This window comes from Pyrgilauda ruficollis, unplaced genomic scaffold, assembly GCF_017590135.1.
Source record: "Pyrgilauda ruficollis isolate IOZ18807 unplaced genomic scaffold, ASM1759013v1 scaffold233, whole genome shotgun sequence".
In the NCBI taxonomy this organism is placed as follows: domain Eukaryota; kingdom Metazoa; phylum Chordata; class Aves; order Passeriformes; family Passeridae; genus Pyrgilauda; species Pyrgilauda ruficollis.
In genome coordinates, this window is record NW_024522873.1 from 616 (window position 1) to 24831 (window position 24216).

The window sequence follows — 24216 nt, forward strand, 5'->3', positions numbered from 1 at the left end:
CCCTGGGTCCCCTCCCCTGCCCCTCTGCCGCGGTGAAAGGGCGAGCAGACCACGAGGCCGGGGTTTTGGTGGATGAAGGCAACCATTGCTGTCCTCGTCTTCATCCTCTCCACTGCAGCCAAGTATAGTATAGACAGTGAGTCTCTGTCAAGTGAGCTGCAGCAGGGCAAATCCCAGCAGGTATAAAAGCCTCAGAGGAGCTGCAGCTGTTTGGCTTCTCTGACTAAATTCAAGGTGAGCAAAGGGATTGATGAGGGAGCAAACTCTTCAAGGAAGTTACAGCACTTTGTTTCTTGCTGCAACTACACTAAGTGAAAGGGCAAAGAACAGCTAAGAAATATGGTTTGTGTTTTGGCAGCATAGTTGGATAATTGTTGGATAACAATTGGCAGAGAAGTTGGATAATTTGTTTTTAACTTGCATAATTATTTCCTAGTGATTATTCCATAGTATTCCACATGTGACTAAGCAGGGGGGAGAAGAATAGCAATATGAATAATGTAACTCCCATTGGAACCTTTAATTAGAGCTATATATATTATAAACAAAAATAAGAAAAAGAAATAGACTCCTGGGCAGTGTAAGGGTTACATGTGTGCTGGGCCCACATGCTGGTGTGACATTTGGTACTGGGACATGGGTAGGAGCACCCTGAAATGTAGATTTAAACCCTTAAAATGCTGAAAAAGAAGAAGCTTTCCTCAATTAAACCCCTTAAATTGAGGGAAAACGGGGGATTACCTCCACTTAAACTGATACAATGGCAAGTAAACGTCTTCTTCCCTTTCATTTAATCCCCTAAACTACTGGAGAAAGGTGGGGTTTTCCCACTTTAAATATCTCTGGTGATGGGGAAAGGAGGATTTTCCCTCAGTTCAAACCCTTTAAAAGGAGGGACAACTGGCCTTCCCCCTCAAATTAAACCTTAGGATGATGAAAAGGGGGGGAGTTACCCTTAATTCAAGCCCTTAAAATAGCATCATCAAGGTTATTGCCTTCCATTTAACCTGGAAAATAATGGAAAATGAGGGTTCCCTGTCGATTAATACCCCCAGCACCATGGAAAAGGCAGGGTTTCCTTTAATTTAAACCATTAAAATTGCAGGGGAAGCAGATTCCTCTTCAATTTAGACACAGACAGTTACAAAAAAGGAAGCTTTTTCCCTTATTTTGAACTCATTTTCTCCTAATAGCCCCTCTCTTTTCTGGGGGCTCTGGGGGGGACTGACCAGAAGAAAGGGGGAACTTGAAAGTTTCCCCCTGGGACCCCACACGCTGCTCTGCCTGCTCAGGTGCTGTCTCTTGGCATGAGGGCTTTTCCCTGGACATTTTCTTGAAGTGATGCTCCATGCCGAGGTGCACCCCAGCCCCTGCTGGATCCTGTAACCATTGATCCTGGAGGGACTGTTGGGATGCCTGTGTTGCCCCCTCTCGACTCTCAGCTCCCTGTACAGGTGTGCCCACGTAACCCTCTGAAAGCAGCCTCTGGCAGGAGCTGCCGCCTCCTCATCCTTACTGGTCACATCTGGGGCTGCTGCACCTTGGAGTGGGGGGTGAGGTGGAGAGGTCCCGGTGATCGTTCCCTCCCCTACATGGCCCCTTGTCTGCCCCTGAAGCACCAGGGTGCTGGGCTTTTCTTTCCGTGGAAAAGAACCAGCCTTCTCATCCGAGTGCCCATGGCCAAAATTGGGATTCTGCCTCTGAAATTCCGTACATCCTAGCTTTGTAATTACCAAGGAAATTCTCCATAGACCGTAAGTGATTACTGGTAATTTTTCTTCGGTAATCTGTTGCGGTGTGATGTCATGATTTGCCTGTTTCCCCTGGGTTCTCCCTGAAATCTCCTTCCCCAGGTGGGTTGTCAATCACCATTCCTTTACCCACCCTTGACCCCTGCTGGGCACTGTCTATCAACCCAGAGATTCCAAGGAGAGCGTCGAGCAATTGGCAGGTTCAAAGGATGCTCTTCTCCCCCTGGGGGGCCATTGGCCCACCCAGGTGTCCCTCTCACCTGAGACCCCCTCCCCCTGTGCCTGGTTGGTGCTCCCTGGGTCCCCTCCCCTGCCCCTCTGCCGCGGTGAAAGGGCGAGCAGACCACGAGGCCGGGGTTTTGGTGGAAGAATTCTGTTAGAGAGTTCATGGGAATTATTGCAAGATTCAGAGACTGTGCCATCGAAATAAAAACTCTGGATTAAAAACTCTGCATCGGAACCCGCTCCTTTCTTCACCTCGCCTTAAAGCAACCTCCAGCTCAGGAAGGCCAGAGGAGTGACCTCCTCAAAGCAAGCTCCAGCCACAAGCACTGGAGCTCGAGGCGTGCCTGGACTTGTCTCCACGTGCTCAGCTGCAAGCACAGGCACTGAATAGCGTCCCTGGGGAGAAAACACCACAGGTGCCGCTATTTGGTCAGCAGCCGAGACCAGACAGACCAAGGCAGTCCCGTCAGTAATACTGGTACACTCCAATAGTAATCGTTACTGACCTGTGTTTCTGTTGAAGCGTTTGACACGTCTCTTGAGGGGTCATGGGTTTGGCTGTGTTGTTTATGGCTAATCCTGATGAACCTGAGCACCCCCATCGCTGCTGTGCCCTGAATTTCAGTGAAATATATAAATGCTCCCTTTGCCTGCTCCGCAGTCTTTCTCTGTGCATCTTCAGGGAACAGATTTACTCCATCCTTTGATCCCAACCGCAGCTCTCCGGTCCAAATGCCAATTCTCACAGACACAAACTAAGCAGACAGCTACTGCAAGTGTTTGCCTTTAAAGTAAAATTCTCATTGCACCTGGCTGTACAATTAGAATAAATACATGTATTGATGGTCATCAGAGGAAAGCTTTTCAGACGAGAAAATATCCATTTTTGTAGCACAGATTCAATTTTGACAATATTGCATTATTTTGAGTTTGGGAATCCTGACCATATAAGAGATCTGAAAGTTGGTGTTTTGCAGTTTGATATTTTGAAATGGGGTCATTCTGATATTTTGGAACTTGGTATTCTGGTATTTTCAATTGAATTATTTTGGTCTTTTGGAGCTTGGTATTCTAGTGTTTTCAAACTGTGTTATTTTGATATTTCTGAACTTGCTGTTCTGGTATTTTGAAATTGGGTTACTTTAGTATTTTGGAACTTGGGTTAGGTTAAAATTCTGGTATTTTAAATCTGTGATTTTGAAACCTGGTTTTCTTTGGTATTTTGGAATTTGGTTTTCTATTATTTTGAAACTAGGGCTCAAAACTGGGGTTTTGAACAAAAATACACTAGGGCTGTATTTTGGAACCTAGTTTTTTGTAGGGGGAATTTATGGCATTTTTGTACCTGAGTTTCTAGTACTTTTGTAACCTGTTTTTTTCATTTGGCAACCTGTGATTGGCAGGGGTTTGGGGTATCCTAGTTGAGTGTCCTGGCTTGATTTGCCTTCTTCCATCACAATTAACCTCACATGGGAACTGTTAAATCACAGACTATACAATAAGATGCTTCCTGAAACAGAAATAAATTCTAGCTGCAACAAGAAAACCAAGAAAAGACCATACAGGAAGTAACTCCATTTTAATAATCTCCAAATCTCCAACATGTGAAAGGAAAAATAATAGAGTAAGTGTAGCAGTATACAGCCATTACCAACAGAAGCAGTGTTAGTCAGCTTCTCAACATTGCTTTTAAGTATTTTATGGGGAAAACATTTGGCCTACAACTTCTTATGCATAAGTTGTTGGGGGTTATAGGAGATGGAACCTGACCCTTACTAAATTGCATGAGAACCACAGCTTAAAGTTACTCGATGTCTTCTGGTCTCACAGGATGAGGCAGAGGTATAACTGACTTCTTTTCTGTATCTCTGGAAAGAGCTTTTCTCATATCTATAGCAACAAGAAAAAATGTTATTACAGTACTGCAGTCATTGTACAAAGCCATATTAAGTGAATTCTCCATTAAAATAAGATAATTTTTAATCAAGAAAATTTCCTAGAATCATAAGACTACCTCAAGTTCAAAAGGACCCATAAGGATGCAACTCCCTGCTCCACACAGTAATACCTAAAATTATACCGTACGATTAGGAGCATTGTGCAGATATTCCTTGAACTCTGATGGGCTTGGTGTCATGACTCTTTCCCTGGAGAGACCACTGCATTAACCAACCACCCTCAGTGAAGAGCCTTCTAACGTTCAGTCTGAAAATTCCCTGACACAGCTTTGCTTCATCTCCTCAGTTCCTGTCACTCGTCACTGGAGGGAGGAGATCAAGACCCCCCTCTGCTGTCCTTGGAAGTTATAGACTGTGACAAGGGCATGCATCAGCTTTCTCTTCTCAAAGTGGCACAAAGTCATGGACATCAGCTGCTCCTCCTAAATCTTGCTCTTGAGGCTCTCACCATCTTGGTTGCTCTCCTCAGGACACACTGCTGTCCTTAATGTTGCTCAATGGCAATAATATCAACTGATACAAAACACTGCATGAAACTCAGCCAAGTGGAAAGGAAATGACAAGCTAAAGCGACAAATACGTGACTTAAGTCACATGCAGCAATGCTAGGTGTCCATCTGAGCCCCTGTATTTCACAGCACTCCTCTATAGTGCAAGAACAGAAACGATACATAGCCTGGCCACGTAACCCTTTGGAAGGATAATTTAAAAAAGGACCTAGAAAAAGGAAGCACTTGGCAGCTCACTTTTGTTAACACAATTAACATTTACATACTTGAATTTCCATGTTCCTTCCCTTTTAAATTGAAAATGTTACCCAATTCTTTGTCATTGCTGAATGCTGACAATTGTTAATTTACAGGTAGACATCTGAGAAAAACAAAGTTTCAAGTCCCTGTTATGGGATGAAAGGAAGAAAGCACTGACATTCCTTCTCATTTATTCTTGTTCTGTGGTCGATTTTGCCAGAGATGCTACAAAATGTATAAATGGCAAGATTAAGTTTTGTAACTAATATAATCTTAAGTAAGAAAAGTTACAAAAATACAAAAATCCCATTAATCAGCAACTATCTGAAATGGTTTAATATAATTGTTTCATGTTTTTTATATGTTTCATATAAAAAAATTGTAACACTCTTACAAACAAGCCCAGGAACCCTCAAGATGAGAATAGTTCCATTCAATTTGAGACCAAACAAGAACTTACCATAAGCATCTTCATCTGGCTCCCCACTGCTAGCTGAGTAGTACTCTAAGACTGTCCGGTATACACTGTAGCCTAGTTGCTTATACATATTTACAGCAACCTGATTTGATACTCTCACAAAGAGATCGACAAAAAATCCACCCTTTCTTTAGCAGGGGAGGAAAAGAAACAAACAAACAAAACCACAGTAAGGAATAGTAGATAAATGTATTTCTAAGTAACAACCCATAAATTGTAATGAAACCAAAGCAAGTCCAATGTAGTATACTAATTAAACATCTTTCCCAATGTACTAACAGATACACTCCTTTACCAAGGGAAAATTCAATCATAGACAGGGATTTAATTTTATTTTTATCACATGGCCACTTTTTACCAGTCAGTAGGTTCAGAAATTTGATCAGAAAGAACAAGACAAATTCCCCCACAGGTCTAAATAAAATTTAAAAAGTATCCACATTTTAGATTGCTTGAATTAGGAGGACTGGAATCAGTCACAAAATTCAGTTGCCTAACAGGAGATGATAGACCCTTCATTCCACAAGGCAAATTTTTCAAAACATCACACTACTTTCCAGTCTTACCAACCATAGCGGGGTTGCCCTACCAGAATCAGTTAAGGACATTTCCCAGTGGGTTCATCTGACACTAAATTAAATTTTCTCAGGTACAAGTAACCAAGCACGGGATGGCAAGTAAACTAAGATACTCCCCACAGTACAAAATTTGTTCAGGATTGTGCCTGAGGGCATTGCACAAAGCCCACAGTTACTGAACAAGTATTTTGGAGGCCCTACAGGAAACAGTGCTGTCATTTCACAAAGCTCTTTTCCTGTCAAGGAATGTTCTTTTATACAGTATCTCTACTGGAATTCAGCCTATGCCCTCCTCATTCTGGCAAGTTAGCCTTCAGAGAAACCTTGAAATTCTAAACTGCTAAGCAATTTTCATAACTCTTTTTCTTCCAACTATGAGGAATTCCAGAAAATCAGAACACCACATAAAGCAAAATTCTGCCATGTAAAACAGGGACAGGTTTCTGTAGAAATACTACTTTTAAATGTTACTTTAAAAGATAAATTTAAAGACAGACATACTACTCACTTTTCTGAAATTTCTTCCAGGAGCTCCATCAATTTAGCAGCCAAACCCAGCCGTCGGAATTCTGGTGCAACAGAGAGAGCAGTAACGTGTCCATGCCATTCTTCCCTAGCCACAGAGCCTTCAGCTTTGCCCATGACTGTGAACATACAGAGCATCAGCGCAGCAGCACCTTTGGGGTAATGCACTGCCTGTAGCCAGACAACTTCACAAGAGGAATAAGCCATGGATAAACACACCTTACAGTGGTTGTCATAAAGGCTAAAACAGGGATGTCTACCTTTTCACTCTATGATTCAGTAGCCACTGAAAATGTCATTTTGCTCAAATATTACAGCAGTTTCTTGACTAATGTAAAAAAATACCAAACAAGTTTGCAAATTCCTTGCTTGAGGTGACTTCTAAATGCAAATTTTAAGCAATTCTCACAAGTCTCACCGAACCAAAATTAAAGATCTGACTGAAATAAAGGAGGAACAGAGGACTAGAAACCCAAAATTACCATCCCAGCAACTATTTGAGACTTTTGGAGATTATGGGGGAATAGAGCTTGGGAAGCTTAGCCAGTCTGGCAATAGAAATATAAGGCCCTGCCAACACGATGTGTTTAAGGAAAAACAACAACAAAACAAAAAAAACAAAACAACAACAACAACAAACAAACAAACAAAACAAAACAAAACAAAAAAAAAACAAACAAAAAAAAAAAAACCAAAAAAACCAAAACAACAACAAAAAAAAAAAACACCAAGAAGCAGAGGTGGGGATGATGTTCTGGGGGGCTTTCTAGTTTCTCTCCTTTCTACACTGGGCCAATCCACTGTTAGTTTATTAATGAACATTCACACTTCCACCCTGTGCTTTTATAGATATCACAGTCACTGCTAATAAGCAACAAGTGTGGTGGATACAGAGAAATGTTCTATGCAGCACACATACTTTCAGCTTTAGCATGTCAAATACTTTTAGTTCCTGGATCCCTGCAAAAACCATTACTCTGCCCCACCCCGTCTCCTGGCAGTTCTCTTTGGCATGATTTCTGAAAAACACAAATATTCCACAGCAAATTAGCAAATGACATCCAGGCCCAGAGCTTTTCCCTCACAGGGCAATGCAAAACGCAAGCCCAGCACTTCTACTGACTGTGGGTAGGGACTTAATCTTTCAGATTACAGAAATACCCATTCACCAAATACGTGTGGATGTTACCACAGCCAAGGCTCCTCGCTGCGCTAGGAACATCAAACTGGAAGCTATGGCCATGAGTCCTGCATAATACCCTAAGACATTTAAAAAACGGGAAGATGCAACGCAGGGTTCTCTTCCATGCTGGACGCGTTTGGTAAACGCGAAGAGTAAGAAAAGCTCCCGCGTTATAATCCCCGAAATAGGCAACGAAGGGAGACGTTACCGCCGGAACACCCGGCACTCACTGTAACCCATCAGCTCCCCGCCGGGCGCCTCGGCGACGATGAAATACTCGGGCCAGTGGGCGAGGTACTGCAAGTAGAAGGGAATCCCGTACTGGGAGCTCGGTTAAGGAGCAACTGCGGCCGCCACGGCTGCGCCGCCCGCGCCCGACCCCGCGCCCCTGCCCCGGCGGGAAGGATACGGTCTCGGTCAGCGGGTCCAGATTGCTGTGGGGGAAAGAGAGTGCGGCGCTCAGCATGGGCCCGGGCCGGGGCGCGGGCCCGCCCGGCCGGCGGGGCGCCGCGAGGACCCCGCGGGGTGGGGAAACGCGCAGGGGCTCGGGGGCAGGAAGAGGGACAGCCGGCGCTCACATGTTGTTGAATCGGAAGAGGTCGTCGCAGGTGAAGGCGCGGAGCGTTGTCATGATGCTGGCGACCACGACGCTGACGCTGAGCGTGACGGTGATGACGCTGCCCCGGAAACGCTCGCGCGCCCAAGGGCCACCTTCACCACGGAAAGGCGGCAGACGCCGTGCCCCGCCCCGCAGAACCGGCCCGGCCTGCCCGCGCCTGAGGCCTGCCGCAGCGGGCCGTGCTGAGAAGGGGCAGGGCTGCGTAGGGGGCGGGCGCCGGAGCCCTGACCGAGAGCAGCGGGCGGGCGGGCGGCTGGCACGGCTGAGCCGGCCCGTACTGGCGTGCGGCACGGTGGGGCGGGGCCCCGCGGGGCCGCAGTAGCAGGAGTGCTCTCAGCTTGTGCAGCTCCACCCCGAGCCCTCACAGGCTACACGTAACATGAGGTGACGGTAGGATGCCAGAGTACCACATGCAGAAAAAACAACTCTGCCTCTGGTAAGGCAGAGAGGGCACACGCTGGAACTGCCGCCGGACGAGGTCGGACACACATTGGAACTGCCGTGCCCAGCACATGCTCGCCTCATGTGGAATGAATCCCACAGCTGCTTTCAGCACCAAAACATCACTGATCCTGAGCACCCCTCACCACTGCACTGATTTACACACCTCGCTCATCCCATTCTGCAGTCTTTCCACCTTACCCTCTCAGACCATTGGCCCTTCAACTTCGCTTTCAGAGGGCTGCAAGTCAGAATCCATCCTCAAAAAGAACAACATCGATATAATTGGGACGCTGCTGCCGTCAGCAGTAGGTGCCTCTTCATGATTTGCCAAAACACAGGGCTGGAGGTCATGCCAGCCAACACGGACCTCTTCCACAAAAATACTGTCCTCAGTAGTGGACTATACTTCACTCACCTGTTGCACAGCATGCAACTTTGCCACAGCACACTTTGCTGTGGCACCCAAAAAAATAAAGAAACAAGATGTCCACTATGCCCATAAGCATTCACCTACTCCACACGACCTGCTGTACCATTCCTCTCACTTCCATTCAAATGCTGAGCTATTTCTGAAAAGTTACCACTGCAAGAGACCCAGATCACTCTAGTTATTCTCAAGGAAGATTTGCCCAAAAGTTGGAGGCTATACTGTGGGTTTGATTTTTGTCCTTGAAAATTCTGCATGACATGCAGTGAATGGAGTTTGGGTACATATTTTGGGACAATGAAAAAGGCCTTTCTTGACCTGGAATCAGGAGATGCTGGCAAGACTACTCCAGACAGAGCACAGCCTGTCAGAGTCGAGATCTGTCAGATTTCTGATAATTTAAGGGTCAACGTTTTGGTAGGATTAAGGTCTGTAAGTTGTGGTGCAACAGTGATGTGGGATTTCAGAGTTGCCAAAAGCAGGAAGAGATTACACTTTTCAGGATGGTGGTGGAGGTGTGAGGAGGAATATGAAACTTGGGAGAAGGAATAGATGATTTTAAGGCTGGTTCTTGATCCTTTGAAGTGTTAGGAAATGTATAGCTTTATAGCCCTCTCCTGCTTGAGGCACCCCCTCTCTTTTACTGCAGAACCACAAGAATGATATAATGACACACAATTAAGAACAGAAAAAGCTCAGCCATTCACTTGACGGCCGTGACTTAAGGCACTCTCTCCAGCCAAACTGGACCTTGGGCTACTTTGCTGTACTCAAGATAAAGCCTTTGCTTCTGAAGTGCTAAAAAAGGCACTAAAAAGTGCAAAAAGGCACTTTTGTTACTGTGACTGAACTTGGTTCAAAAGCTGGTCATGGCTAGAGTAGTCTTTACTACTATCAAATTAATTCCCAATATTGTAGCCTAAGGCAGTATTTTCTACTGAGTTTGGGTTTTTATTTGAAATTACTAGACATCAATACATAGTTCTGCTAGTATGAAAACTGTGCAGGCCAAATCTTGGGTGGCTATCTCTGCTGAGTGAAGTACAGGTGAAACAACTTTAGGCCTTACTTAAACGTAAGTACAGAGATTATCAAAGACTTCCTCCCCTTCTCAATTACCTTTCACTGTATGTTACAAGTGGAGTATCATTCAGTCTCAGCTAGGATGTGTGGAATGTAAATTAAGAGGCAATTTTTGCACTTCTATGAAGACAAAGAGGATTTCACCCTTCAGAGAACAAGTATTTTCCACAGCTAATTTTATTTTCAATTACACCAAAATCAAGTGTTGACAATTAGTGTCTTAAAAGCTACAAAAGCGGTATTTCAACCCAGAATTTATTCTAAATCTCTTGCTATGTTCAATTACAAGTCACCGTCCAACAGAGACCCTCTCTAAAATGTTTAATGCTAGCAAGTTTCACTCTACTTACTCAAGGTATGCTGTATCTCAAGTATCAGTGGAATTTTGTCTAAGGGACTCATCAATAAATGAAGACATTTGTATATTTAAAATAACCATAATTATGGTATTTCTGGCATCAATTACTTTGAGAAGAAGCAGCTGTTTCTCAGTATAGAAAAGCGATGGCAAATGTGAACAGGAATAATTAGATATATAAGTGTGTGGTATTAAGTGCATGCCTTAAGTAGGAAACCTTGTTTGGTTTGGGGTTTTTTTTTTTGTTGTTTTTTTGTTTGTTTTTTTTTAAAGTGCTTTGCATGATCCACCATCAAAAGAGGCCTGTATGAAGACCAGTACTAGCATTGTTGATATTACAGGAACAGAAAAGTTAAGCATTCACATAGTCAAGCTCTGATTTGAATATTATATTAAAAAAAAAAAAAAAGCCAAGGCCCATACATTTAGATACAGAATTGAAATGTTTCTACACATCTTAGAATACAACCAAATAACATGTTACACTCAGATTATGAGAACCAGCCTAACAATTTATAAAGTGACAAAGTCCACAGCAAAGCTATTGCTTTACTTCCATAATGTAAACACATCTGAAAGAAGAATATACTGAGAATTTCACAGATGAGATTATAAATTAGTAAAACTAAAGCAATTGGTCATACAAAGCTTTTGTCCCTCACGAGGCTTAGCTTACAAGCTCAGGCTGTACATTTATTCTTTGAAGGACATCTTCTGGCATACAAAAGACAGGATTGACGGCCTTAATTTGTTCTTCTCCTAATAAAGATAGTCCAGCAATACCAAATAAGGTGTGAAATGGATCCACCTGGAAGAAAAAAGAAAGCTTGTGTCCGTTTCCAAAAGTCAACTGGTTTTTCACTTTTATGGAATGAAATTTTCATTTGCCAGCAAGAGAACGGAAAATCTCCATGGCTTCTCTGGGGAAGACAATACAACTGAATAAATTTTCATTTATGCTAACATGTGTTGACAGGCAAGAAATTTCCATAGCAGGCATTTACAATACTATGATTTATTCGAGAATGCTTATCAATTATCTGCTGCTAAGACGATTTTCAACTCTGAGTTAGACAGAAAGCACTCACATTTGTCTATTAGCATGCAATATCACAGGGTGGTAGAAGCAAAAATAATTAACATTTTAAAAGTAAACTGCATTATCTACAGGTACCACTTCCATAAATTCCCCATTTGTTCTTTAGAAACATCATAATGCTCTTTATTGTCTCCAAATACAAAGCTGTGCTGTAAAACCTTGAGAGGGAAGCAGCAACATATTTTGCTAGAAAACCTCCCAGAACTATAAATAAAAACAAACCCCAGCCCCCCAAAAAAACATCTATTCCTAAAACTACACAACCACCACCCCCTCTCCCCCCTACAAAACAAACAAATGAAAAAACAACCCAAACACAAAATACCCCCAAACAACAAGGTCAGTTAGGATTGTGCTTCTGCAGGGATAAAGCAAAAACCTGGAAGTCAACATTTCTACAGGAGTAGAAATTTCTACACTTCAGCAAAGACAGGTAAAACTAATATTAAATGACTGCTACTGTAACATAGGAAAGCTGTCCCAAAGATGCTCTCCTTAGATATAGAGAAAAGGCTCTTCAGAGCTGCTCTTCCAGGAAGACACAAATATTTCATTACTCAAAGCTAGAAAAGCTTTTAGATGTCAAGTTGTGGGCTTTTCTTCAAGAATTCTGAAAAGGGAAAAGGTCTTCCTGTAAGGTCCTTAGAAATACAAAACTCTTCCTATTTTAAGAACACAAAAACACTTTCCAAATGACAGATCAGAGTTAATAGATTTCTCCCCCAACTGGGAATAAAGTAGCTAATTGCAAAAAAATTAAAGGTTACTTTATTTTTTAATGCATTTGTGGAGAAAGGAGCAGACACGGGCAGCTGCAATAAAAACAGCTAATACCTTTCCAGACCATTAACAAATAAGCCAAGTGTTCAACAGGAATGCAGTCTTACATTACTTTTATTTTATCTGTCCAGCACTCTTGAAAGATAAAAACTTTATTTGCCATTTTACTGGGACAATATCAATTACTTCCACTTGAAACCGAAGAGAACAGACCAGCTAAATTGTAACTGCTCTCTCAACAAGCAAAAAATCCATAGCACCAGCCCCTTGATGTTGTTATCACAAAAGCTTCTTCCTCCTTCAGCTAGACAAATGTCAGCTACAAGATTTATTCAGTGGCTGGGCTAGCAAAGAATGAAAGTCAGTGTATAGGGATTCTTATTAAAAACTCATGATTTAATTAGATCAGACAAAACCACCAAGAGATTTGAAGACTATTTAACCTACACCAGACTTTAGCTTGCAGATCATTTCACAAAACAAAATAATACACCCAAAGAACTCACACACACACCAGAAAACCCACCACCAAACAGAGCGTTTTTACACAGATCTTCCAAATGGTCTTGTGAGAAATGGTTTGTGTTGCGTGTGTTATGGGGGATCAAACCAGATTTTGTAAGGAATGGCAACTAACTTCACTGGGGGATACATGTGCGTTATAAGGAATGCGCTCCCCAAGAATGCCTTCAATGGCAATTCTACACTATTCTTCCTTCAGAGTAAACTGCAGCCTCTGCAAAACCCACTCAAACAAAAGTTGAAATTTCCAGTTGAAATTTTCATGTGTATTTTATTTTGAAAAAATATCACTTACCATATCTCCCGGTCTGTCAGCAAATCCTCCAGTCTCCTCATCCTGGCACGCCAAAATAAAGCAGCGCAGTTTCTCTCTGTCAATCCACTGTATTCTACCAATCATCTTCAAAGAAGCTAGCACCCACCACGAATAACATACATCAGGTAACTGGCAAGCAGAGAGGCAGATTAAATATTTGCTTGGGTTTTAAACATAATGCTGCAAATTTTACTGGCAATTCTGCACATTAACAGGTGTGCTATCATAATACTCTTGCGGAGACACAACACTTAAGAGTGTCTTTGGAGTAAAAGAATTTCTTGACAGAGTCTCTTTTCAGCAGACTTCTGTTTTCAGGAAAGAATTTCTTGACAGAGTCTCTTTTCAGCAGACTTTCTGTTTATCTTTTTCAAACTTCTTCAATAAACAAGACCACAAGAATGTGATTTTTAAAGACTTCACCTTCTGTGACAGAGGCTGAAAAACCACAGCTCTTCATTCAAGAGGATATACAAAGAAGTTCATATCAACTATTTGTGTTTTGGGGGGCAAGGGGGAAAGCAGGGGAATCTGTTGGTTGATTATCTATTTGCCAGAGATTATTCTAGGTTACGCAAATCTCTAGTGTGACGTGGAACACTATGACACTCAGGGTTTACATCCAGTAGAACAGTAATTTTTATACAAATCATATAGAAAAGACCATTCCCCAAGTCAGAAAATATTAAAGACCCAGTTTAACAGGATAATGGTTCAAGTGGTCAGCAAGACATCCTTCAGTATGTGTACTTTGCGATACTGAGGACTCAAATGAAGCACAGCTAAGGACTGCATGACAGGTGTTAGTAACAAAAGAAAGAATCAGGATGAAGGCCTGACTTCTTTGAAAAGTTCACTAAATGTTTTATAGAAGTCATGACATTTTCCAGTAGTTCAGCTTCAGAAAAAGCAATCTCTATGGAGATTTGAACAAAGAAAAGAAGCCACACAATACCTTCTCTGGTCGCCCGTTGAGACCTCCAGAAGGTAACTGACGTTCACAAAGCCACCAACCCAGCAAGTCCACATTTACTTGATGCAATTGGTCTGTTATAGCCAGAAATCCTGTGCAACAATAGATCTAAAATTACAGACATAAATTTTTGTGTATTTAATAACTAAATATAGTTTAGCAGACTAAATGCAGGAAGACCTCAAAACAGCAATACAGTCATATAAACAACACAAAGTAAGCTCACGCCCATTTCAACTTTTAGTCTCAAAGACTTTTCCTTCAGAAAACCATTTTATTGTTATAGTTCCTTTTGTAAAAAAGTACCAGTAGCACAATTTGTAATATTACACTAATATAAGACACTAATGCAAGGTTTGGAAAGTAATTGTAGGAGATCTGAGAGAGCCATATAATTTTATTTTAAAAACTCAAGAGTCTCAAGCCAGAATAGTCAAACTGACTTCTGCAGGCTGGATATGGCCTTTTATAAAAATTTTGCATCCAGTCTATGGTTTGCTCCTGTACCTGCCTTTTACCCTAACGCTTGCAAACAGCAAACAAAAGACCAAATTAACTCCCTAACAGAAACAGGCTCACTCAGATCATTAACTATCTTGGCAATTCCCTATGTGTTTGGTCATGTCATGCTTACTTTCAAAGTGCCATGTAATATATCTGCATTAATTAATCCCCTTTTAATTGTATTAATCCTCTAAATTAATGAGTTAATAAAATTAATTAATACAATTAATTTTATTAATTTTAATTCAACCCCCCTTTAATATTAATTTTCAAATTAATATTTTTTTTCCTGGGAGATAGCATTTATGGTGTAACAGCATACTTTTGTCACATTTCATGTGGTCACTAAGAAAGCAGCAAAGCGCAAAAAGCCAAGAATCATAGAACTATTAAGGCTGAAAAAGGCCTCTAAAATCATCAAGTCCAACCTTTAACTTAATACCACCAAATAACACTACACTATATCAGTAAGTGCCACATCTACTAATTTTTTGAACACTTACAGAGATGGAAGCTCCACTACTTTCCTAGGGAGTCTGCTCCAATGCTTAACCACTCCTTCAGTGAAGAAATTCTTCCTAATATGCAACTTGAATCTCCTGCAGTGCAACTTGAGGTCATTTTCCCTTGTCCTGGAACTAACTGACTGGAAAAAGAGGCTCACCCCCACCTTGCCACAACCTCTTTCCATGTCGTCTCTCCTGAACCTTCTTTTCTCAGGACTAAACACCCCAGTACCCTCAGCTGCTCCTCACAAGCCTTATGTTCCAGACCCTTCCTCAGCTCTATTACCCTTCTCTAAACATGCTCCAGCACCATAATGTCCTTTTGGAAGTGATGGGCCCAAAACCGCCCTCAGGATTGGAGGTGCCCCAGCAGTGCCAGCACAAGGGACACCAACTGCCCTGGTCCAGTGGCCACACTGTGGCTGGTACAGGTGCCAATGGCCTTCTTGCCCACCTGGGCTGATATTCAGCTCCCACCGACCAGCACCCCTAGGTCCTTTCCTGCTGGGCAGCTTTCCAGCCACTCTTCCCCAAACCTGGAGCGTTCCACAAGGTTGTTGTGACACTAGTGCAGGACCCAGCACTTGGCCTTGTTGGATGTCCCACAGTTGGCCTTGGCCCCTGGATCCAGGCTTTGCAGAGCCTTCTGCCCATGAATCAAAACTCCCATACAAACTGGTCCTTCCTGTGACCTTACTGAAAATGCACTTGATTCCTTTGTCCAGACTACTGATGAGGATATCATCAAACAGGACTGGTCCCAAAACAGAGCCATGGAGAATCCCATTTGTGACCCTTTGGATTTAACATCATTCCCCACTACTCTCTGGGTCCAGCCATGCAGTCAAAACTGCACTTGTCCAAGCCATGAGCTGCAGGAGAATTCTGTGGGAAAGCATGTCAAAAGCTTTACTCAGGTCTGGATAGACATATCCACTCCCTTTCTCTCATCTACTAGGCAGGTCACCTGCTCATAAAAGGAGATCAGGTTTGGCAACATTCCCAGAAAAATACTGAACTTCCATGGAGATGAAAGAGAGAGCTTTTTAAGGGGTATGTGAATAAGCACAACAGATCTAATCCTCACAGAAAATGCCAGCTGCAAACAGAGTGGGTTCAGCTATTGAACTGACTTCCTCGAACACTAGAACATGGTCCAGCCATTTAGACTCTATGGGTAATGCTATTATACATTAAAACTATATGGTAAGTACATGTAACAGATTTAACTTTTTTTCCTGATTTTAAACAAAGAAGGGGCAGGAAAGCCAACACTCGTCAACAAAATGCCTTTAGTATTTTCATGTGATGAGGTGAATCCTAGCTATGGCATTACTCACCATAATTATGCAAAATAAACAGGTAACTGCAACAGCATTAAAAGTTTATTTTTTTCACACATTCAGGTTAAGAGCACTAAACTTTTCCATGAAAAGAAAAAAAATATGAAAGGTAAATTTAAATTTATTTCCATTATGTAAATCTCCTGTTGAAGGAAGTTATTTAGATTGTCTTCGTTGGGAGATCCCTTAATTTTTTCTAATTATACTGCATTTTCTTCTCAAGTACGTTTTACTGAGCTTTTTGTCAGAATTCACTGTCACCAATAAGAGTGTATAACACTACTGATTCTAGCTGATAAATATGCCCATTACTAAGTTAGGTATGTCACCTAAAAACTGACTTTCCTCAAAAAATTAAGTAATTCTTGACAGGATTCATGTCTTGTTTTTATTTGGGTTAATTGGCTGATAAATCTCAAACAGACTACACAATTGATGTTTACGTCTCATTATGACCTGCGTCAGGAACAGTGATAAATCTTGTTCACTGTCTCCACTGATACCCATTTCAAATTCTCTAAAAATCCTCATGCTAGCAATTTCAAAATCACCCAAATTCAGTCCTAAAAGCTGTTCCGTTACTGTCTTTTTTCCTACCTAAACTCTCAAGTCTCGACTCGCCTTCCCAGATTAGGTTACATATCCATTGATTTATTTTAACTAAGATACTAGAATCAGACATTTGGGAAACAAGAGGTACATCCATGGTCATCACTGATACATGCTGTAATGTATCACATGGCAGTATGTGATGCTTGCTAATTTAAAGTATTTCCATATAACGAGAAACTCACCTGTCCTGCATGTGATTCGGAACCTGGTCTACAACCAAATCCTCCATCAAAGTTCATACACGACAAAACGAATTCTACTGCTTTTCCCACATCAATAGCATCCAGCTTTCCCTGAAAGTCAGAAAATAACTAATGCACTCGATATTCTACCAAGCTGATCTTCTGCAGAAACTTCAGCAGTACCAAAGAGCAGTACCAATCAATTCTCTACTTGTGCAAGTGATGGTTTAGGACTTACCAGAAGTGCAAGAGTTGCTGCAGCACAGAAAGAAAACCTCGTATCTATTTCGCCTATAATATGGGGGACAAGAAATGAAATCAGATTATTTTTTCAACAAATATACATTTAAATCACTACTGAAAATACAGAACAAAATGTTAAAATCCTAGGTTCTACATCAAAAAAAACCAAAAATCAGCTAAAAAAAAATCCCCCATACAATTTAATCTTCCAGCTTACCAATTATTTTCCCAATAATTTAGAAAATATATGTTACCATTTAAGTGATCTGTATGTTTTACTGTCCATAAAAGTCAACAAATCATTCAAAGCTGGACAGCTACATATCCAAATCAATTCAGCTAGTGGTAATTTACAAACAACTGTTTAATTTTAAGAGTTTATCTGTAGTGCTCTACAGAGAGTTGCAGAGCAATAGAAATAATGCAAAAATAATCAGACGTCTCTTGCTCTGCCTTAAATCCAGCTGGAAGCAGAAGCCATTTCTTGTTTTAGGGGAAATCTAATTAAAGTTACAAGGCTTTTTTTGCATCTTTGTACTTGGAAGAAAAACCAAAGCCCCTACACCTATAACAGAATGATTGCTTATCAAGTCCAATATAACTCTTGTAGCACAAACTCCAGGCAATTAACACTTGAAGTCACAATTTAAAATTTAACTGAGCTGCAAACATCCTGTTCCTTGGTTGAACTTTTGCAAGACTTCTGTTCTTAAGAAATTCACAAGCTGAAACACATAATCCAAACATCTGCTGCTCTGTCCTACATCAGGGATCACACTCCCTCAGCTGTGCCTCTCGGAATACTTCAACAAAAAGGGCACAGCAACCTATGAACCAATTTAGCACACAGCATATCATCTACCTTTACAGTAGCATACATATCCTAAGATCTCAGATGCTGAATTTTACCTGAACAAAAGTGATATGCAATAGATTTGCTTAAAATTTAGGTCTTCACTGGTGATAAATACTTTTAGAGTGACTAATTATTTATGCCACAGCTTAAAAATGCTGTGTTTGTTCATAAGAATTTATATGCAGAAACAAAATCAGTATTAAGAGAAGTTCATGAGTACAAACCCAGTTTTTCTCACACTCACATAGTGAAAAATCCTTTCACATTTGACACTGATATAGGTCATTACTAACTACCATCAAATAGCAAGTATAAAATGTTCCTTATGAAACAGTGTATCTAGTATTTCAAAGTACTGTTAAGTTAAAAATGCCTGAAAGTCTTCTTCCTCAAGACACTTTATTCTCAATACAAGAATGGGACTGAACTTGAGAATATTTATGAAAGGAATTAAACATAATTCTGTCCTTCACAAACTCTTCTTTTTCACGACTCAGAAAATAAAAGTGTTCACATAAAATACATATTCAAAAAGACCATCCAAGGAAACTTAAGTTTACAGACTTACACAAGTCAACCTAGACACTACATTTAAATGATCTAAAAATTACCCCATTCATCTCCAGCAAACGATCCATCTTCTTTCTGCAAGCTCTGTATATAGTCAACAATTTTATTTACATCAACTACATGGAGACTATCATATAAAATAAGAATCTGGGGGGGGAAAAAAAGGACACAGTAACAATCAAAGAGGAGCAAAAATTTTTTCTTAACAAAAAAAAAAAAGTATTTATAAAAGATTTGATTTAATTAACTCTGAATACAATTTGGTAAGGTTTATTAAACTTTTTTTCCACTTTAGTAGTTAATCTCTGCACTGTAGATTATCTTTGTCTAAAACCTTTACGACATCCTCAAAAGGAGATACAAACAATTCAAACTGAACTCTTTCATGCTTTGTCACTTTCCAGCGTTGAGATCTTCTTTCAAAAGCACAACCAGGTTTATTTATTTTATGTTAGCAATATGTAGAACAGAGATTTGATTATGGTTAATATTGTAATGGGACAATGACACCTTAGATGTACCAATGTGTAGTTTTGCACTGCAACTACTTGGATATGTGTATGTTAAGTTACTAACTCCACTTACAGTGGAGTCAAACTTGTCAACAATTACTAATTTCAAATTATTAGATTTTTATTTACATTAAAATTTTAAATATAACGAATAGAACCAAAATGCAATAATTTAAGAAAAAGTATGAACAATATGATTATGCACCAACTGTACAGTGAATATATTCTGGAAGAAAAATAAAGGTTATAGTAGGGAATACAATTTTCTAAACCACCGCTGATTTAAACCAGCAAATCAGTATGACACAATGTCATGTGAAAACAACTGTTTCTGAGCCCTATCTGACTTAATGTTTTTACTCGTACCTTGCATAATCAGTAGAGAGTAAATAAGAATTTATTATATATCACAAAATGAAAAAAAACCCATCTGAAATGAAGCAGTATTATAGTACTGATCTGAAAAACACGGGACACTATGACTTTAAATCTAGTTAGCTGGAATCTTTCAATTGTTAGATAAAATTGAAGTCAAATAAAATATAAGTCTCACAGAAAATTCCAAAAAAAAGAACGTACAACTCCAACAGAAAATATATAATCACAACATGCACCCTAAATGCAAATCTGAACAAATTACTATTAACTGTGATTACAAGAACATACAATTTGACCCTTTAAACATCCCAGATAGGTAGACAGGATTAAACGGTGTTTGTTCACTAAGACCACGCATATTCATTAAGATACGCTGGTTAAGTTTACCACAGAAATTTTACATCAGCATTTGTGAACACTTTTTCAGTTTGGACAGCTACAACTCAATTTAGTTGAAAATATCTCCTAGTAATACCAAGTACATATTTAAGAACTAACATACTATGTAAGGTAACAACCTCAAATTGTACCCCCCTTATACTGAATGGGAATTTGTGAAAGAAGCTGGATTGGACAGTTTGGAAAAGTTCAGACATCACAGCCTGGAAAAACTTAGTGTCCTGGTTCTCACAGTATTCAGAGTAATTCTAGTGCTGAAGTGGTGGTACTAACGATCAACCTTAGAGCATCCCGTCCTACCTAAGGGGCTCAAACCTAATATCTTAAATCCCGCACAGTTTCTGCCTAGAAAAGAATGCCGTATTGTTTTTTTGTAATGCCATTAAAATACTTCATCCGTAGGATTCAATGAGAGATGCACACTGCAAGCAATCAAGCTAATTGTTCAGAAGTGTTTAAGCCTTTTTGGTACTTTTTCACACAATGGCTTGCATCAGTAGAACAAGCCAAAACAAAAAACAGAACAAAATAAAGGCATATTGTGAGCAATAGAGAGAAAATAAGTCTATAATGGAGACAGCTGCAGTTAAAAAATAAGATTGAGAGTTACTTCTTATCAGGGGGAGCATACCAAATAAATTAAATGCTCAACACACTAGTACAATTTTTAAATTACACACCCCCAAAAAACTCATATAGAAATTAAAAAATTTGCTCTTGTTCTGGTCATACATATCTGTCACCTCAATGTACACTAAGAATTTATAAATCAAAAATTATCCATAAAATGCTCCAGTAAAACCTGTAGCTAAGGAGTATTCCAAGATAACTTACAAAACTGGCAAAAATGCAGTAACCATTAATTGATATTAAAAGTAAAACATTCCCAAATATGACAATTTTTAGAAAGTGATATATCTAAATCCTACAGTTTTGTCCATCAGATTTTTTTTATTAAGATACTGAAATAATTTATGTCATGAGCCTCCAACAGTAACTGGTTCGTAAATCTGCAATCATCAAAATCTTAATCACAAACACTGTTTTTCTAAAATTACCCTCCTACATTTACCTGGACAGCACTGAGGGTATACAGAAGGTGAGGATCATGACCTATGCTGGCACTTATTCCACCACACTCATGTTGGCACGATTTGATGAATGACAGAATTTCTTCTTTGTTCATTCGGTGCAGCTGGCCCATGAGATCCATTGCTGTCAGTCCCCAGTACACACCACTCATCCTCAAATACTCCGACATACAGTACTCCTAAACAGTGCATTATTTTAGTTCTCGATCAGATAAGCACACCATCACTATAGCGCAATGAAAATACATTAGTTAACTCTCACAAATAGCTTCTAGTCAACCATTTTCCAGCCATTTAGCAATTACGCATCAGCCACTCACAGATACTCTGTACATCATGCACATGTGTATATACACACTCATACATATGGGAAAATGCACATGTAGATACCAACACGTACTACACTCCCTTCCTTCCTGTATTTTTCTAGTTCAAACCGTCAAACTCAATGTCAAATTAGCCACAAACAAATAGTTGCACACCAATTCACTTCAGATCACTTATTATCTTGACATTCAAAGCCCTCAAATTACCACCCCAACTAGTCTCAAAAAATAACAAGTCTATTTCCGAGTGCCAAAACTCTCACAATTTAAGTTGCACTAGAGAGTGAAATTTCATACTGAATTCTCTTACATTGATTACATCACCTGCACTACATAAACATTATTTTTTACATGCACTACAATTGAAAGCAACAGTGCTTGGCATCCTTTTGTGAACAGTAAAGGTAACTGCAACTTTTCTTTATGTAAGCAGTTATTGACAATTTTTACCTGCCAGAAGTGGAATCCCATTGCTGTGGACTACAACCAACCACTTGTGACTGTAAAATTGACGTTAAGTTGTCCCATCAAAAGAGTAACATGCAAATGTAACTCTACTTGCGCATTCTAGTGGATGAAGAGGCTAGTAGCTTGTTTCTCAGGACTCAGAGTAATTATAGAGTTGAAATTATAATCTTTAAATTTATAGTCAGATAATACATGCCAAAACTCATCACAGACCTACAGAAATTAACAAGGGCACCTTTATTTTATACTTTGCATTGCAGGGTAAAATAAAAAAACAATTAGCTTGTTAATATGCATCTAACCCTTAACTCTGAGCCAATAAATAAAGGTTATTACTGTTAACAAAACCACAGCTGTACTGTAACAAACTGATACCTACATAATCATCTTTCTTTGTTCCATATGAAGCTATATAGTCCGCATGTTTTTCTGAAAGTAATGTGCTTGGGGCATCGGGTTTTATTATAACATCCTTTTGCGGTGTCCCCTGCAAAAAGCACCAACAAGTCAGTTGCAATGTCAGGTCAAAACGTTTTAGCAACTTGGTATAAAATAGCCTACACCGGTGACTGTGACTCTGGGAAAAAACATCTCTAGCTATTTTGAGCCTAAGACAGGTTGCGCATCTCACGCCATCACTGTCCAGCCTGGCTAAACCCTTCCCCAGGAAAGGCTACGAACCGAACCTTGCAATAAAGCTAAGAAGTAACACCAACTCGCCAAGAATAACCTGAAGTGCCGGACGCAGGAGCCCTTCCCCGAGCCCGGCCGCGCCGCCCCGCGCCCCCACGGCCCCGCGAGGCGAGGCCCGGCCCGGCCCGCGTGCTCCCGGGGCCGCCGGAGAGACGAGTGCCACCGCCGTGCCCCCGAGCGGACCCGTGCGACTCGCGTCTGTCCAAGGCGGATACAGCCGCGCGCTTGAAAACAAAGCGTTCCCGCAGGCGAAGCGAACGGCAACACAGACCGCTACACCCACCATGTTCTCCGCGCGTACAGGAAGAGTCGAAGCGGAAGGCAGCGGCCGCCGGGGCCTCGCTGCGCCCGCCCGGCCCCGCTTGGGCCCCGCCCGCCGGTGGCTGCGCAGAACCGAGCGGCACGGAGCGCCGCGCCTCCGCGGAGCTGCGCCGTGCCCTTCACGGGGCCAGGAGCGGCTGTGGCCTTCCGAGTTGCCGCAGATAAAGTCTACTCTGAAACAGGTAGTAAATTTAAAGTACACTAACTCCAGCTGTGCACTTTCTTGCATCACAGCAAATAGGACAGCGTTTAGAAGTAACTTCGGTTTCCTTCCTCAGCTCTATGAAAAAGCAAATCCAAGAATTTAGTCGCAGGTAAAATGGATAAAGATGATTGTCCTTTTGCTCAAAACCGTCTCTCTTGCTTCCTAATTAAAACTATCTTGGGTGATTCTGCTCATGATTACCAGCTCTTGATTCTAGCACATGTTCCCCCTGAACTATACCAGGCAGGAACATCAAAGAAGTAGTACTATGTATAATGCTGTGTTGCATAGGACAGTCAAAAATAAGGTCTGTTTCGTACATACATCAAATAGTTACCAAAGATGTTGCATTATGACTCTTCCTGGAGGAAAGTCAGTAATTTTTAGAGAGTAAAAGCTTACTTGAAAGAACTGATTTTTCCAGGTAGCTTACCCAAGAAGGATTGAAGAGCTTATACCTGATGACAGTAGTAGTACCATCCAGTAAATTCAGATGAGACATGAAAGAGACAGACACAGGCAAGGACATTTTGGAGTAAAATTGGAAATTACTTATAGAATTACTGAGGTTTGAAGATACATCTTGAAATCATAGAGCACAACCCATCTACGCCAAGTAGGCTTAGCTAGAGCAGGTTGTTTGAGACCACTGCCTGTTGAATTTTGACTGTCAAATGGAGACTCCGCCACCTCTGCCAGCATATGACATCCCTCATACTAAAAAAATAAGTTGTGTTTCAGTGGAATGTCATGTATTTTAATTTGTCCCCATTGCCTCTTGTCTTGTTAATGTGTACTGTGAGGCTGGATCCCTCCTCTTCATTACTTCCCATCAGATATTAATGCACGTAGATAAAATTACCCAAGCTTTCTCTTGTCCAGGCTAAAAAGTTAGCCTCTTCTCACATTACAGATGCTTCAGGTCCTTATATATTTGTG

The 24216-nt window shown here is 40.8% G+C and overlaps 2 protein-coding genes and 1 non-coding gene across 3 annotated transcripts; all 3 read right to left on the reverse strand.

Annotated features, from left to right (window-relative positions):
* Positions 1 to 3540: 3540 nt before the first annotated feature.
* Positions 3541 to 8317, reverse strand: NAA20 (N-alpha-acetyltransferase 20, NatB catalytic subunit). The gene is made up of 6 exons (XM_041469436.1): positions 8026 to 8317; positions 7857 to 7881; positions 7678 to 7768; positions 6248 to 6383; positions 5144 to 5289; positions 3541 to 3866 (listed from the first exon to the last, which is right to left on the reverse strand). The coding sequence occupies exons 1-6, from the start codon at positions 8076 to 8078 to the stop codon at positions 3781 to 3783; spliced, it is 537 nt and encodes a 178-aa protein (XP_041325370.1). The 5' UTR covers positions 8079 to 8317; the 3' UTR covers positions 3541 to 3780.
* A 1863-nt stretch (positions 8318 to 10180) lies between these two features.
* Positions 10181 to 23125, reverse strand: RABGGTB (Rab geranylgeranyltransferase subunit beta). Its single transcript, XM_041469431.1, has 9 exons — positions 23035 to 23125; positions 22438 to 22545; positions 21246 to 21443; positions 18926 to 19031; positions 17454 to 17506; positions 17216 to 17326; positions 14051 to 14176; positions 13075 to 13224; positions 10181 to 11186 (listed from the first exon to the last, which is right to left on the reverse strand). The coding sequence occupies exons 1-9, from the start codon at positions 23035 to 23037 to the stop codon at positions 11046 to 11048; spliced, it is 996 nt and encodes a 331-aa protein (XP_041325365.1). The 5' UTR covers positions 23038 to 23125; the 3' UTR covers positions 10181 to 11045.
* On the reverse strand, positions 22190 to 22272 carry LOC121354678. Its single transcript, XR_005955317.1, has one exon. It is a non-coding gene; the product is annotated as a small nucleolar RNA SNORD45 (small nucleolar RNA).
* Positions 23126 to 24216: the final 1091 nt, after the last annotated feature.